Source organism: Propithecus coquereli, unplaced genomic scaffold (assembly GCF_000956105.1).
Source record: "Propithecus coquereli isolate 6110/MARCELLA unplaced genomic scaffold, Pcoq_1.0 Scaffold16, whole genome shotgun sequence".
Lineage (NCBI taxonomy): Eukaryota > Metazoa > Chordata > Mammalia > Primates > Indriidae > Propithecus > Propithecus coquereli.
The window spans coordinates 1,686,046-1,702,678 of NW_012140524.1; the positions used below are offsets into that span (position 1 = coordinate 1,686,046).

General features: G+C 38.9%; 1 protein-coding gene across 3 annotated transcripts in view; it reads right to left on the reverse strand.

Moving 5' to 3' along the window:
• Positions 1-16,633, reverse strand: part of BICD1 (bicaudal D homolog 1 (Drosophila)) — a 212,679-nt gene that overhangs the window by 119,837 nt on the left and 76,209 nt on the right. For all 3 annotated transcript variants that reach the window (XM_012640988.1, XM_012640986.1, XM_012640989.1), the window contains exon 2: positions 6,463-6,675. In XM_012640988.1, coding sequence (XP_012496442.1) covers positions 6,463-6,675 — 213 coding nt within the window. The remainder of the gene's footprint in view (positions 1-6,462; positions 6,676-16,633) is intronic.

Genomic DNA, 16,633 nt, shown 5'->3' on the forward strand with positions numbered 1-16,633 from the left:
GAGGCTTACAAGTCATAGGTGGATTTAGGGATTCTTTAGTTGACAATTGGCTGAAAGAGTTAGGCTTTGTCCAAAAGACCAGGAATCAGTGAAAAGGAATGCGTAAGAGTCTTCTATCTATACCGGATGATATGATGCTATACCGGAATCAGGTTGGGAGGTAAACCACATCACAAAAACCTGTTTACTGAGATTTTATCATTTGTAGGCAAGACTCACCAGGCCCGCTTAGAAAGGAATTTTTTGGGCAAAGGATCGGGGTTCAGTCCTCAGAGGACTACCGCCCCGAGCAGCAGACAACTAAACCTGACTTAACATTTCTCAAACTGCCTCAGTGAACGTCCGGGGGCAAAGACGGAAGGACGGCAGGCCCAGTCTTGCTTCCCCTCGGGAAGAGGGGAGGGGAGGCGTCCACGTGCGGCCCGTGGCGCCAGGCCCGCCCACAGCCCGGGGACGGCCCTCCCGGCGGCGGGACATGCGGCCAGCCGCGCTGAACCAGCACCCAGGCTCCCCCATCTGAGCTCGTTTCCAGCTCGCCTGCCATCCTCCAGCCACCGCCAAGTAAACCCTCCACCACTACTGTACTGGACAAAGGGTGAGAAACAAAAAAAATACGCGTAAAGGACTCCAAACCCTGTCAGCAGCGCGAGGCAAGCCCCCTGACGCGCCAGAGCCGGCCACTCACCAGCTGCGCGTGCGCAGTCCAATAAAAATGATTTTTTTTTTTTAATGTTTTTTTTTTAGCCAGGCACTGTGCTGAGTGCTACGAATACCAAGATAAATGACAGACAAAACATAATTCCTTCCTCGAAGAGACTCAGAGTTTATCGTCTCCATAATCCTGGAAGTTTCTGAATAAAGGTTACATGGTCATTTTAGGGATACTGGAGAAAGAATTACTGACCTAAGAGAAGTCTTTACAAATAACCACTGAGGTGCCTTACCATCCTAAGATTTCATGGATATGGATTCCTTATGGTGGAACAGATATACCCCTAAAAGGCTGACATAATAAAAGATGTCTGGAAATTGGGTCACTGGTGTATTATGAAATTTGGTTATATATTCCAATGAGGGAAAAATTAAAATTTCAAATTAATAACAATCATATGGGCCAAGCAGCTTTTAAAATATAAAATGATCATCTCCTAATAAAATGTTAATAATGTTCCAACATGTTACAAATTTAGCTATTGTCTCAGTCCATTTCTACATGATATCTGAGACTGGGTGATTTATAAAAAACAGAAATGTATTTTTCACAGTTCTGGAGACTGGAAGTCTAAGATTAAGGCGCCAGCAGGGTCAGTGTCTGGTGATGGCTGCTCTCTGCTTTCAAGATAGCGCCTTGTTACTGCAGCCTCCAGAGGGGATGAACGCTGTGAAGGCAAAAAGACCAAGGTAGTTCCCTCCCTCCGTCCTTTTATGAAGTTATTAATCACATTCACCTCCTAAAGCCCTCACCTCTTAATACATTGACAATTGAGTTTCAACACATGAATTTGAGGGGGACACATTCAAACCACAGCAGCTATTGTACTAAAGCTTCATATATTCTGCCATAAATTTCATTAGCTTGAGGCAAGGTTCAGAAGAGAGAAATGTGCACTCTTGGCAGCTACAATGACATGGCTGAGAGTGCACACATCAAAGCTAGTTTTCCTGAGTTCAGACTGTGACTTGTCACTTAGTACCCATGTGCTTTGGACAAGTGACTTGACCTCTCGTTTGATACTGATTGATGTGCCCCATCAGTAAAACAGAATGATATAATGGGACCTACCTCCACAGTGTTGTTATAAAGATTCAGCAAGTTAATGCATGTACAATATTTAGAACAGTGTCTGGCACTCAATAAATGTTAAGGTATTTGCACTTTAAAGTATAGGCTTAATCTCCACGAAGGTCAATAATTCATTTTATATATCCAATCCTCTGCATTCCCCCTGAAAGGCCTATCTTATGTGACATCTCTTTATTATATATGTATCAATTTTGGTTAGAAATACTGTGTAATTGGCTGGGTGCAGTGGCTCACACCAGTAATCCTAGCACTCTGGGAGGCCAAGGCAGAGGATCCCTTGAGCTCAGAAGTTGGAGACCAGCCTGAGCAAGAACAAGACCTTGTCTACAAAAAAAAAAAATAGAAAAATCAGCCTGGCGTGGTGGTGCGCGCCTGTAGTCCCAGCTACTTGGGAAGCTGAAGCAGGAGGATTGCTTGAGCCGAGGAATTTGAGGTTGCTGTGAGCTATAATGACGCCCATTGCACTCTAGCCGGGGCAACAGAGCAAGGCTCTGTCTCAAAAACAAAACTGTATAATTGTTTCGTATGCTTTGTAAATATTATAATAAATTCTGACATATCTTACACTTGAGACATTGACTAACAATTGAGAGCATTAAGTGTTATTAAGTTTCATTATCCTATTTTATGGTTTCATCAATGTGGATTTTAGTTTAATTTAGCACAAAGTAAGTGTTCAATAAATATTGTCCATTTAAACTTACGTAGAGTATCTTCTAGTATGTTACATGTAAAGGTTGAAGACAGAAAGATGAAACTCAATCTTATTTGCTAAATATCTTCTTAGGCACTACAGTAATCTACTTTCCTTATGCTATCACCAAAATAATGCTGGAACAAGAGAACTCAGAGATTATTTGATTTTGGTGATATTTTTTTCTTTATACTCCCTGTACCTTAAAAAATTATTTAAAGCAGTTTACTATTGAAAGACACAAATACAATAAGGCTAATAAAAATGTTTAAAAGTGAGAAGAATTAGATTAAAAATCTAGTTAAGTTTTTTTTACCATTAAATATAACCCTGGAGCTTCTTAACAATCAAGGCAGAAATAAAACATACTGTAATTCCTACTGCCTGATTAAAGGTAATAAATTCAAAGAGATATTTATCTACTATTATCTTAAGCTAAGAATATAGATCTACATAATGAGTGACATTTTCAAGAATATGTTTATGGGGGATGTAGATAATTATTAATGATAATAGCTTATATTTATTATGTATTTATACTAATATAATCTTAAAGTGAATCTTACAAATATTTTAGTATGAATTTTATACTAAAACCTTTATCAGAGCTGAGACTAGAATACTGATTTGCTAATACCTAATTCAGCAATTTTTTCATTTTCTATTATACTATCCTATGATTACCATACATGGAAGGTAATTTAACCTTGGAATTACACACACACATGCACATACATGGGTAAAGCTTCCATACTGCACATAACACATATACACACATACACTTTTATGAGTACCAACAATCCACTCAAACAAGAGATGAGTCCTTTCAGTAAGTAAAAAGGATTCTGTTAATTAAATTATTAAATTCACACAGCATGTGTCAAGCTGATGATCTTCTAAATTTTGGGTTGGTTATCCTTGTCTATTTCTTGTGGTCCATCACAGTATGATTTTTCTAGGTTACATGATCTCTATGCATCCGTCAATGCAAAGGACAATAAAATAAAATGCAATTCAGCCTACAATAAAAACAAATCTGAGATTTCAATTTAATATCAACCATGAAAAATCTGTATCAATATAACAAAAATATAATTTATTCCTATTCTCCTTTTACAACATGTATTAAGCTCTGAATGCTAATAATTCTCTTAGAGCAAAACACAAAGCCTGGATGGAAAACAGCCAGCCTCGGGGGTATAGTAACACCACTAGCTTTCAACCCGTCAGAAAGAACAATAATAATACACGGTTGGCACACTTAGAAGACAAGGAAACACACAACCTTTTTTTCTTTTAGTTACCTGACAAATCTGAATAAATATATTCATAGGCTAGATTGCCTTGAGCTATCGTACATCAAAAATACATAAATTTGGATGTAACAAGTTATTCTCTCAGTGCAAATCAACTACTGAAAATGCACTGAAACTGAAGGATTATAACCAAATGATTTATTCAGGAGATACGGCGCTTATAGCAATTCCCCAAATCATGAGCCTCATGATCCCCCTTTCCTCAGCCCAGGCAGGCCAAAATATCTAAATCAGTGGTTTTTAAAATGTGGTTTGCAGAGCAGCACCTGGGAACTTGCCAGAAATGCTAATTCATGGGTCCCACCTGGACCTACTGAATCAGACTCTCTGGGGATGGGCCCAGGGATCGTGTTTTGACGAGTTTTATGATTCTAATGCTTCCTAAAGTTTGAGAACTGATCTGAATTAGTTCAAAACTTTTTCCTTTGCTGCCTCAGTTCATTTCTAACCTACATCCTGATTCTTAATTAACTTCTGCTGCTTATCATCACTCTACTTATTGGAAAGGCCCTCGGGCACAGCCATGTAAGGATGTTCCGTCCATCACCACTGCCTTGACTCACACAGGAAAACATCTGCGGATTCCTTGCCCTTTCCTCAACCTTTGCTGCTCTTTCCTCAGCTGCAGCTGACACGCACAGTGTGGATGTTCAGCTTTCTGAAGATCCACCCAACTGGCCATCAAAACTGCTTGACTCATTTTCCCAGTTCTTCTCCATAAACTGCCTGCATGCATGTGCACACAGCCCTCATGTTGCCTGTATCACGCCCTGTCTGCCAACTTGCACATAATCCTGCTGTTTGTGTCTACTGAGGGTGCCCCCTGCAGATAGATGGTCAGTACCTTGCTGAATCCAGAATGGTGGGCTATGGCACGATATGACCTTTGGTCCGCTTCCACAGTGGATGCTGATCACACAGAGAAGCCTGGACTTTGGAAGGGTGAATGGCAATTGCTTAGGAGAAGGAGGAACTAGTACCCCAAAGGGTAAGCAAGTGGTGGCAAAACACCAGCACATAAAGATATAACAAATAAAACTGGAGAGCAGGGCCGGGCGCGGTGGCTCACGCCTGTAATCCTAGCTCTCTGGGAGGCCGAGGCAGGCGGATTGTTTGAGCTGAGGAGTTCAAAACCAGCCTGAGCAAGAGCGAGACCCCGTCTCTACTAAAAATAGAAAGAAATTAATCGGACAACTAAAAATATATAAAAAAAATTAGCTGGGCATGGTGGCGCATGCCTGTAGTCCCAGCTACTTGGGAGGCTGAGGCAGTAGGATCGCTTGAGCCCAGGAGTTTGAGGTTGCTATGAGCTAGGATGACGCCACGGCACTCTAGCCCGGGCAAAAGAGTGAGACTCTGTCTCAAAAAAAAACAGAAAAAACAAACAAACTGGAGAGCAGCTTTGTTTTTAACAATTGTTCACATTGGAGAGGAATGAGGATACCCTGGCATCCTGAGAACCATCTCACATTCTCCTTAGTATCCAACGCTAACTCACACTTGGTTGGCACCTTTCTCTGCCTCCAGAAGTCATATTGCTGTCTTTGGGCATGTCCAAAGATAATGAGATAAGTAAAGCAGAAACCTTACTGTCAATATTTATCCAGTTCATTACAATATGGATGCGTGTAAACGTAAATTATTTATTAAATTTCAGTAAATTTTGGACAACTTGTATCTCATAATAATGGAACCCTATTTGTAATATGTCACTAATTTGAAGAGAAAGATATGAGTGGATTACTTCTTCTATTTCACAATACTGAACACGTTTTTCATTCCATATATGTCTATTACTGAAATGCTCATTTAATGAGCCTGCTTGGCCCCTGCTGGTCAATCACCGCTGCACTGGTGTAGGAGCTAGAGGACACCTGCGCCTCTTCTGCAGCTTTCATATAAAAAAGTGGAGTGAGTGATTTAATACAAAGTTTCTACAAATGCTCTCAAAGGGGTTTGGTGGATGAAGCTGCTTTTGGCTATCTCTGTTCCCAACACTACATCTCCAGCAAAGAATGACTCTGCCAGTCCAGAAATGACATGGCATGAGATGCTGCCCTGGAAAAGCTGATGAGAAACAGTGAGTTCGGTGGACACTCACAGACAGACTGGGACTCCTGACCTAATTCATACCAGCTATAATTTGCTGCCTTCTCTTTAAGTAGAAACAGAGTTTAGGGATCTGCATCGCCAGACTCTAAGACCCCTCAGAACACTCCCCTGGGTCTCATTCGCCAATGAGAAGAGTCCTGGGCTAACACTACTGTCATTTTGAATTAGTGCTGATATAGAGCACTGCAACCAACCATTCTTCTCCACGTCATATTAAAACACGTAATGGGAAGAGGAAGTGCGAAGGTTGCTCTATTTTTTAAACACCTTTGCAGAAACAGCAAGGCCAATTCTCAAGTTCTCAATACATAAAAACTTTAATTCTTAAAAACTAGTAAAAGGGAGAAAAGCTTATCTCAGAACAGGCTGACATTTCACTAAAAAAGGCAGAAAAATTGCTAGCATCAGCATTATGTGCTTCCTGCTTAATATAGCTCCTCTGATTAAAGCAAAAGTGTTACTGCTCTCTCCCACACAGAGAACGTTATCTTATTTCTCTCTCCCACAAATCTCTCGCAGGGAATTTGTCTGTTTACCTCCTTCAGATCCTGCACGACAGCGGTGAGCCTCTCGTTTTCTGCCTGGACGTTAGTGACCACAGCCCGGCTCTGTTTCAGCTCATTCTGCATCTCCAAGATCTTCCCCAGATAGTAAGCTTCCTTCGATGCTGACTCCTGCAGAAGTGTCTCCTCTCGAGTCTCTCCATCCTCAGCAACTTTCCGGTGGATGGAGAAGGACTGCCCAAATGCCTGCAGAGTATTTGGAAAGAAAAAGAGTGCACAATGAAATGCCCCATAGCACGATTAAGTAGACTTGGGAAAATATTTTGTTTTGCCTTGTGTGTAAGAAAAGCTACCCTGCCAAGACCTCCAGAGCACACATATACATACTTTATGGCAGTCTACAGCTCTCATTGATGCTGAAATGATTCAAATTCAACTAATAAGGAAAAAGAACATTTTTAAATATCTTACAAAAAAATTATAATGATACTACTATTTATCCATAATAATTTAAAAAATTTTTTTAAAAGATATAATGAGTTAAAGCTTGAAAAACATTGCTACTTGATGTTATCATTTTTTATTATTTATTTATTTAGTTTTGAGACAGGGTCTCACTCTGTCACCTGAGCTAGAGTGCAGTGACATCATTGTAGATCACTGCAACCTGAAACTCCTGGGTTCAAAGGATCCTCTTGCCTCAGCCTTCTGAGTAGCTTGGATTATAGGCGTGCGCCACCCCACCCAGCTAATTTTTCTATTCTTTGTAGAAACAGCATCTCACTCTTGCTCAGGCTGGTCTCGAACTCCTGGCTTTAAGAGACCCTCCAGCCTCAGCCTCCCAAAGTGCTAGGATTACAGGTGTGAGCCACCATGCCTGGCTATATTATCATTTTTTAGACAAATCCTATCAAGAAGTAGACAGTTCCGTGCTAATGAGCCCATCAAAATTCATGTCGTCATCGTCATTCTAGAAAAAAAATCCCATAAATATTTTATAAAAAGAAAATAGTTTAGTTTTTTAATACATTAGTAATAAGGACAGACCAATTATGAACAGCACCCTTAAGATTGATGAACTACCAAACAGCATTTAAATTGCCCAATAACACAAAAAGACATTGACATGCCATCTCTGTATAAGAAAACATACAGGTGTCTATTTATTCATGTGGAAAGAAATATAAGAGAATAAACCAGAAACAAGGAAACCGATCACCTGTTGGGGTGGGTGGAAATGGGTGGAAAGAACGGGGGAATGAAACGTGATGGAGAGGATGAGGTGAAGGGACACTTTTCTGAGTATGCCTCTTCATACAGCTCTGACTCTTAAACTATAGTCATGTTTCATATACCCCCCCAGATAAGTAACAATTAAAATCAACCTCTATGTGTTGGACAAACCCCAAATGGAACAAAAACAGTAACAAACGAACCTGGCTGTATTACAAATGAACAACATAACACAGTGAAAGGGGTAGGAAGAAAAGATCTGACCTGAGTAATTTTGGAAAATCGTATTTTTACTACATGCTGGAAGGCTAAAGACAAAAAGGACAGTACCCAAACACTATAGTAACTTTGTTTCTTACAGGGATTGTGAGATCGAAATTCTGAAACTTCTTTACATACATACTAGGGTTGAGCAAATAAGTAAACAGTGGATAATGAAAACCAGGTTTCTTGCTGTTGGAGAAAGTCACAAATAAGGAAAGGAGAAATTTAGAAGGAAACTAGTGGTATTGGGTTGTAATTGGAAGTATCAGGATAAACTTACTGTTTTTAATAGGTAGATAAATATTCATAGATAGAGGAGAAAGAGATATGTTCATGTATGTGTATATATACATATTATGTGTGATACACACACACACACATATTCCCCTGCCCTGTCAGCTGAGAGGGCCTAGAAACAATGACATACTAGTAGCAATGAGCATATCTTGCACCCAGACTTTGTTTCTAAATATTAATCTTCAATAAAAATAGCTAGGGCTCTTTGGAGAAATGACTGACTTTAGGGCTGGAGCAGAATGAACTTGACACATCTTGTGGTACCAAAGAGTAACAAAATGCTTAAAAAAATGATGGGGGTATGTCAACAGGACACAGGAAGCTGGGTATGGTGTTACACTCCTGCAGTCCCAGTGATTCAGGAGTCTGAGGTGGGAGGATCACTTGAGCCCAGGAGTCAGCGTTCAGCCTGGGCAACATAGACCCTCGCTGTCTCTAAAAGAAAAAACAAACCACAAGAGCCAAACTGCTGACGGGGCTCCCCAATGGCCAAATCTGGGATAATCTGAGCAACAAAGTGAACAATTACAGTAATGGATTATAATCCACAGAATAAAATAAATATTCATGAATCCACATTGATAAAATGACTGAACAATGGAAAAAGAAAGAACAGCTCTTCCTTACAGTGAAATTCTAATAATATAGAAGGAATGATGGGAATAAATATATCAGCATTTAGCAAACAACCAAGTATTAATTGTTACAGGTAAGAATCATCAATGGAATCTAAAATTAATGGGAGAAAGTATGATGAAAACAGGATATATGCATAGTCTTAAAGCATCGCTCCCCAAGATACTTATCAGTTCCAATGGGAAAAAATAGTAACTCTGCAATAGAGAAACCCAGTAGACACCACCTCATCTAAGTGACCAAAAGTTACATCAACAGCAATGAGACATATTGACATCATGTACCGTCTGATATAATACACTGAGAAGGACACAATATCACTTCAGTGGAATTCCTGTCAAAAATGCACAAGCCAACTCTTACCATTCCCTAAGAAAACATCAGACAAACCCAAACTGGGGGAAATTCTACAAAATTATTGGTCAGAACTCTTGAAAAGTATTAAGTCATGAAAATTAGAGAAAGATTCCTCCAGACTAGATGAGACTAACAAAACATGGCAATTAAAAACTGTGTAGGATTCTGGATTGGATCTTGGATCCCCCAAAAAGACACTAGTAGGACAATTGGCAAAACTGGAATAACTTCTTTAGATTGGTTAATAGTATTATTGTATCAATGTCAATTTCTGGTTTCCACAATTGCACCACGGTTATGTAAAACAGTAACATTTGGGGAAACTATGTAAAGGGTACCTGAAAAATCGAAGTAGTGTTTTTGTAACTTTTTTCTAAGTCTAAAGTTATTTCAAATAAAAATTTAAAAAAATAAGTAAATGTAGTCTCTGCCCTAAAGGATTGACAAATCTGATAAAATACTGGCACACAGTTATGGCAGAACATATGGACACGAACACCAAAGAGATACTATATTCAATGAGAAGTGTTGTGGCTTTATGATGTACACAATTTTACTTCATTTTGAAATTTAAAATGTCATGACAAAGTGTTTCTGCAATATGCTACAGTATATCAAAAGATGAGGCTGGAATTAATCTGTGAAACTCAGTTTTACATTTGTTATAAACCTTAAGGCAGAAAAGAGATATGGTAATTATTATATGGGACACCTTGTAATAGTTAGGAAGAGGCAGCATGATTTAGTGATTTTAAAGACTATCTGGTGTTCCTCCTCAAATTATACTCACAGAAACAGAAATTTTTAAAAAAATACCCTGAAAACCCATGTCTTAGTAAACTATCTTTCTTAGACTCTTGACGTGGATCAAAATCAAAAGATGGTTTCTAAGCATCAATGAGAAAGAAATATTCTGGTATTGATGTTCGTCTGTACGTACAGAGGGGTTTTTTTGTTTGTTTGTTTTGTTTTTTGAGACGGTCTTGCTCCTGTCACCTGAGTAGAGTGCAGTGGTGTCATCATAGCTCACTGCAACCTCAAACTCCTGGGCTTAAGCGATCCTCCTGCCTTAGCCTCCCAAGTAGCTCGGACTACAGGCCTATGCTACCGCGCCTGGCTAATTTTTTCAATTTTTAGTAGAGATGGGGGTCTCGCTCTTGCTCAGACTGGTCTCAAAACCTCCTGACCTCAAGTGTTCTTCCCACTTGAGCCTCCCAGAGTGCCAGGATTATAGGCATGAGCCACCACGCCTGGTCTACAGAATGGAATATTCCTAGTGTTTAGTCTGGTCTTTGGACAGAAATTCTTACGAGTAGCCAGATTTTCACATGTGGCAATAAGCACATAAACACATTATGAAAAATTATCTTTGAAGATGATGTTGATTTTGCTTTTCCATCAGTAATGACCAGATTCTGTGAGGTCAATTCTGAATTCACTGCCCATGAAAAGCCTTTGGAAGGGAAGGGTTCTAGCAGTGTCTGTCCCCTCTCCCTAAGTGACCTGGTGAGTCTTCAGCAGACTCTCACCTTAGTAAAGGATTCCTCAAGTCCAGAATTAGTAAAATTTAAAATTAGCATGAACTGTGTGTCAAGAATCTCAGCTAGCTTTTTTTTTTTTTTGAGACAAAGTCTCACTCTGTTGCCCGGGCTAGAGTGCCGTGGTGTCATGCTAGCTCACAGCAACCTCAAACTGCGGGGCTCAAGCAATCCTCTTGCCTCAGGCTCCTGAGTAGCTGGGACTACAGGCATGCGCCACCATGCCCGACTAATTTTTTCTATATATTTTTAGTTGTCCAATTAATTTCTTTCTATTTTTAGTAGAGACGGGGTCTCGCTCTTGCTCAGGCTGGTTTCAAACTCCTGAGCTCAAACAATCCGCCCGCCTTGGCCTCCCAGAGAGCTAGGATTACAGGCGTGAGCCACTGCGCCCGACCCCTCAGCTAGCTTCTTTTTCACAGCTATCTCCCCAGTTCTATATACAGAAAACAAGAATCATCTGCCACGGGACCATTTTCTTCACTCTGCTTGAGTAACCACAGACTTGGGCATTTTGTGGCTCTCCTATTATTCACAGCATATAGGCAATGCTCTCTTGGCAGCTAAAACAACCCCTAAGGTCTTAACAGCATGTGAATTTATTACTCCACCCTTAAAGTTTTCAAAAATTTTACCCTAGATCTAGCACCAAAGGAGATAAAAATTTCACGTATTCATACAAAGAATAGATTTTCAAAAAGAATCAAGAATTGAAATTCCAAATATAAAGATTTTGACGAATCCTTCATTCATATTTATTCCGGCTCAGAAACCTTAACTGAACATATGGGTTTCCAAAATTAGTCATTATTTTTTGAAGAACTTGGCCCTTGACTGGACCTGATCTGAAAAACAACGAAAGTATATTAGGTTATCCGAGGACATTAGCCATCATGTTTTTCACTTGAAATAGCAAAATAACACCAATCTTGCAAAGGGTAGAGATGCCCCATGATCTGTATTTGCAAATCCACTGAGAATTAACACTACTCAGAGGGTATCTACTTTTAAGAAAGGAAGGGTGAAGGAGAAAACTCCCTATTTTATCTAATTCCTCATTGTCAGTAACTGGAATTGGGCATGATAGCCAACTGACATCTATCATCTGGCTACTTGTTAAAGTTGATTTATCAGATCTGTCTGGCTCTACCTATCACCTTCCAAGTGTCTGCTGACAAAGCTGGGCCCACTAGAAGAGAAACAATCTTTTCAAGGCTATTGGAGTGGCATCTTTGGCTGAAATCACAACACTAGCTTCAATGTCTATTTATAGAAAACCTAGGGTAGTCATGTTTCTACTTAGTGTATTTTGTTTAGATTATCAAATTTCTTTCTTTTCTTTTTTTTTTTTTGAGACAGAGTCTCGCTTTGTTGCCCTGGCTAGAGTGAGTGCTGTGGCGTCAGCCTAGCTCACAGCAACCTCAAACTCCTGGGCTCAAGCAATCCTTCTGCCTCAGCCTCCCGAGTAGCTGGGACTACAGGCATGCACCACCATGCCCGGCTAATTTTTTCTATATATATATATATATATTTTTAGTTGTCCAGATCATTTCTTTCTACTTTTTTTGGTAGAGACGGGGTCTCGCTCTTGCTCACGCTGGTCTCGAACTCCTGACCTTGAGCAATCCACCCGCCTCAGCCTCCCAGAGTGGTAGGATTACAGGCGTGAGCCACCGCGCCCGGCCAGATTATCAAATTTCTTTTAGGAACTTTTAGGAACTGCAATCATTTCACGGTAACTTTGATCTGGAATTAATTGAGGTAAACTGACATTTTAGAATGTATTATGATTTCTCATCATGTCTGTAACTATAATTGCACAATATCACTTTTAATATTGTAATTTTAACATTGCCATTGCAATGGACCAAACTTGCTTTAAATTACATATCAGTGTAAGTCCAATTAGCTATATAATAAGTATTTTGTGTCTTCCTTCTCCTTACATGGCTTTTTAATACAAAGAAAATTGATATTTATGTCTTCATATTTAGGACAATATGTTAATGGATAAGCAGAATTTTCATACCCATTAGTCTTCATAATATAAAAGATATAAGAAATAAAAGTTTGGCTGGTATATTTAATATCATTTTACCTCCAAAATGCATCTTTGGCTACAGAATTTTCATTCTTTCATCTTAAAAATTGTGGCATAAAGTGTACTGAGTCACTAGTACACTTTTTAGACATTAGACAAAATACTTATTATTTTGAAACTGCAAAATAATACTAAAATTCATTCGTTTGCTCATTCACTGAACAAATATTTAACATTTACAGAGCACTGTACTATGCCAGGCACTGCTTTAGGCACTGAGGGTTTAGCAATGTCCCAGAGGGGGGAAAAATATCTCTGTCATCCAGAGTACATATTCTAGTGGAACATAAACAAATAAATTAATAAATGTGTGGCACAATGTTGGAAAAGTTCTAAGAAGAAAATGAAAGACAAGAGCACAGGCTAGCATTGTCCAGTGGAACTTTTTGCAATGATGAATCTGCATCATTGTCCAATATGATAATTATTAGCCACATGTGGCTACTGAGTTCTTGAAATGTGGCGATAGAGGGTAACACAGAACACAGGTGCAGACAGAGGGTGCCTCATTTAGAGAAGGTGGTAAGGGAAGGGGTGACCTTTGAGCAGAGACTGGATCAAAGCAAGGGGGTGACCTAGAGCCTGACCTTCCCCCAGAGGCGCAAGCCTAACTGTCAGTGGTGCCGAGCAAGAATCACAGGACTGGCAGGGCGCCTCCTTAAAGACTATCAGCGCCAGTTGTGTAAAGTCTCTACTGCAGTACTTAAAGATCTGAGTGCTCCAGCGAACATTCAGATGTGATTTAATTTGCAGGAAGGGCAGGGTTGGTAAGTGGCCTGTCATGGTAACCTATCCTCCCCAATGAACTGGTTTACCTTCTCTGAACATACAACAAAAATTATGTGCTCAATTATATTTCTGTTGTCTCAGCTGCCCAGGAAATTCAGCATTAAATTCTCAATAGCAACTAAAATACCTTAATTTTTTGGAACAACTATTTCCTGTTTTCTCTATATGGTTTTGTGTTTTTATTGTATTTATCCCATTGTGTTGGTTTCTTCTATTTTAATCTACTAGAAATATTTTTGGAGTAGAAAAGATATGAGTGGTAATTCCATCAAATGGTTAGAAATGATGTTAATTACTGTTTGTTTTAAACTGAGTCTTAATAAAAGTCCATGTTAAAGAACAGAGTGTGAGAATTTAAGAGGACTGAAAGGTTTTCTAATGATTCGTCTTCATTCCTTGGAAAACAATGAGCCCATAGGATCTGAAAAGGCACAAAAAATAGGAAGGATCTAGCTAAACTTGTTAGAACTGGCTAAGAAATGTTTCTCAAACCACTACTGTATATTCCAGCAGCAAAGAGTTAGAGAGTAGATTCAATTAGAAAAGAACTCACTGGAGGTTGGGCAACTCAAAAGTATCCAGCTAGGAGAAACCAGTTTCCATGACTCATATAGCTCAGAAGTTATTAGGAGACATAGGATCTCACGGACAGAATCAAGCCTGATCCTTGAAAGGGCAGATATACTCCTCAGAGGCCAAAAGAACTTAAGAGTGTGGGCTCCTGAGCTAGACCAACCCTGCTACTTACTATGTGACATTGGGTAAGTTACTTAACATTCTGTGCCTCAGTTTTTTCATCTGTAAAATGGGGATAATAATAGCTTCTGTGTCATAATGTTGTTGTGAGGCTTAAAAGGAAATGTGTGTATCACTTGGAACAGTCCTTGGTACAAATATGGTAAGTGCTCAAAAACTGTTGACTGTTATTAGCAGAAGGAAGATGTGCTTTGGAATCAAATGCATTTGGGTTTAAATCTACCTCCTCTGAAATCTTTGGAAAGGTTTTTAATTTCTATGTCTCAGTTACTTCATGTGTAAAATGAGAATAACGACATCTACTTAAAGGTAAAAATAGCATAGTCCTAAAAGGTAAGGACATCATATAAGAGGTATAAAATCTATACCAAAATGCCTTGGACACAGTAAATGTTTATTAAATAGCAATCCCCATCCTCTTCTCCTCTGCTCTTTTTAAGTCTCAGATCTGACGCTGACAGGCTGCTGCTTCCTCTGCTGTAAAGGTTTTCCCCAGACTTGTGAAGACTCAGGAGGCTCCCTATGGAGAGCAGATCCCTTCTCATTTCTGAAACACTAAACCTCTTACTAGAAAGGGAGTTTGGATATATCTTTTTTTCCATGAAGCCATTAAAAATGTACAAACAGGAAGAAATTTCTCAAGGTATGGGGTCTCAAGGTTCTATTAGCAAAGAATTCAGCTTTATTTTCTTTTAGTGAGAATTTTCAACTCTTTCTTACCTTCCTTGATGTTTTCTAGCTTTTAACCTATCCAGTTATAAATTCCATCCGTCTAGGAACACAGGATATCTGATTACCAATTTTTGATTTTCATTTGTATTCTGTAAACTGTTTTCAATTATCACAAAAATGAAAAATATGCATTTTTAACTTGAGACTTTTTTAAAAAAAAAAATCTATCACATATTCCTGCCTGATTTAATCATCACATTACACAGCCACACAGCATCATTCTAATGAGTAGCATATCATATTTTCCATACTTCTTAACCAAATATTCTATGAAAACCTGGCTTAATGCCCCTGTTTTTTTCTAATGTAATATCCTATCATTCAAATATATATTTACTCAAAGGCTGGATTTTTTTCTGTATTTGATGATTTGTAATTGGTACCTTCTGTCTTGCTTAACAAATTCCCCTTCCAACTGTTCAGAGATTTTTTTTCAAATTTGTTTGTTATATACTGAATATACACACAAGAAATTTATGACAAAATATAAGCACAAAATATAACACCAAAATAAATTTCTGTAGTTTAAGAACTAGATCAAGACCTGTTAGCCTCAATAGCCTCTCTCTGCCCTTCCTTGGTCCTATCTCCCTCACTGTACCCCAGCCCTTCCCCAGGTAAATACTATCTTAAATTCTGTAACACCATTTTCTTTATACTTTACCACATATGTATGTATCTGCAAATAAAATACTGCTTAATACTGTTTGTTTTTAAAACTCATATAATAGAATCTTCTGTATTGTATTCTTTTGCAATTTGCTTTTATAATGCAACTTTAAATTCCCAGTTTCTCCATTTTGATTAGTGTAGCTGTAGCTCATCTAGTTTCACTGTTACAAAGTAGTCAATAAATGTCCTTTTTGTTGTTGTTTTTTTGGAGATAGGGTCTTGCTCTCTGGTCCAAGCTGGAGTGCACTGGTGCGATTATAGCTTACTGCAGCCTCCAACTCAAGAGTCCCTCCCACTTCAGCCTCTCTAGCTGGGATTATAGGCACACACCACCACATCCAGTTAATTTTAAAATTTTTTTGTAGAGATGAGGGTCTTGCTATGTTGCCCAGGCTGGTGAATTCCTGGGCTCAAACAATCCTCCCGCCTTGGCCTCCCAAAGTACTGGGATTATAGGCATGAGCCACCGTGTCCAGCAATATATACCTTGTTTTAATAATCCATTCTCCCGGCAATGAATGACTAGACTGTTTCCAGTTTTTTTGCTACTATAAACAATGTAGCTATGAACATTCTTGTGCATGTCTCCTAGCTAGTACTTCTCAAATTACATTTCGTGAAGGAAGTATTTTATTTTCAATCCTTGGTGGACTAATGCTTTTGTGAAATACAATAAAAATAATTACTATCAGCATACACCTACTATGTGACCCAGCCATTCCATTCCTAGGTATTTATTTACCTAAGACAAATGAAAGCATATGATCACATAAAGATTTGTACACAAATGCTCATAGCACCTTTTTTTGTGATAGCCAAAAACTGGAAA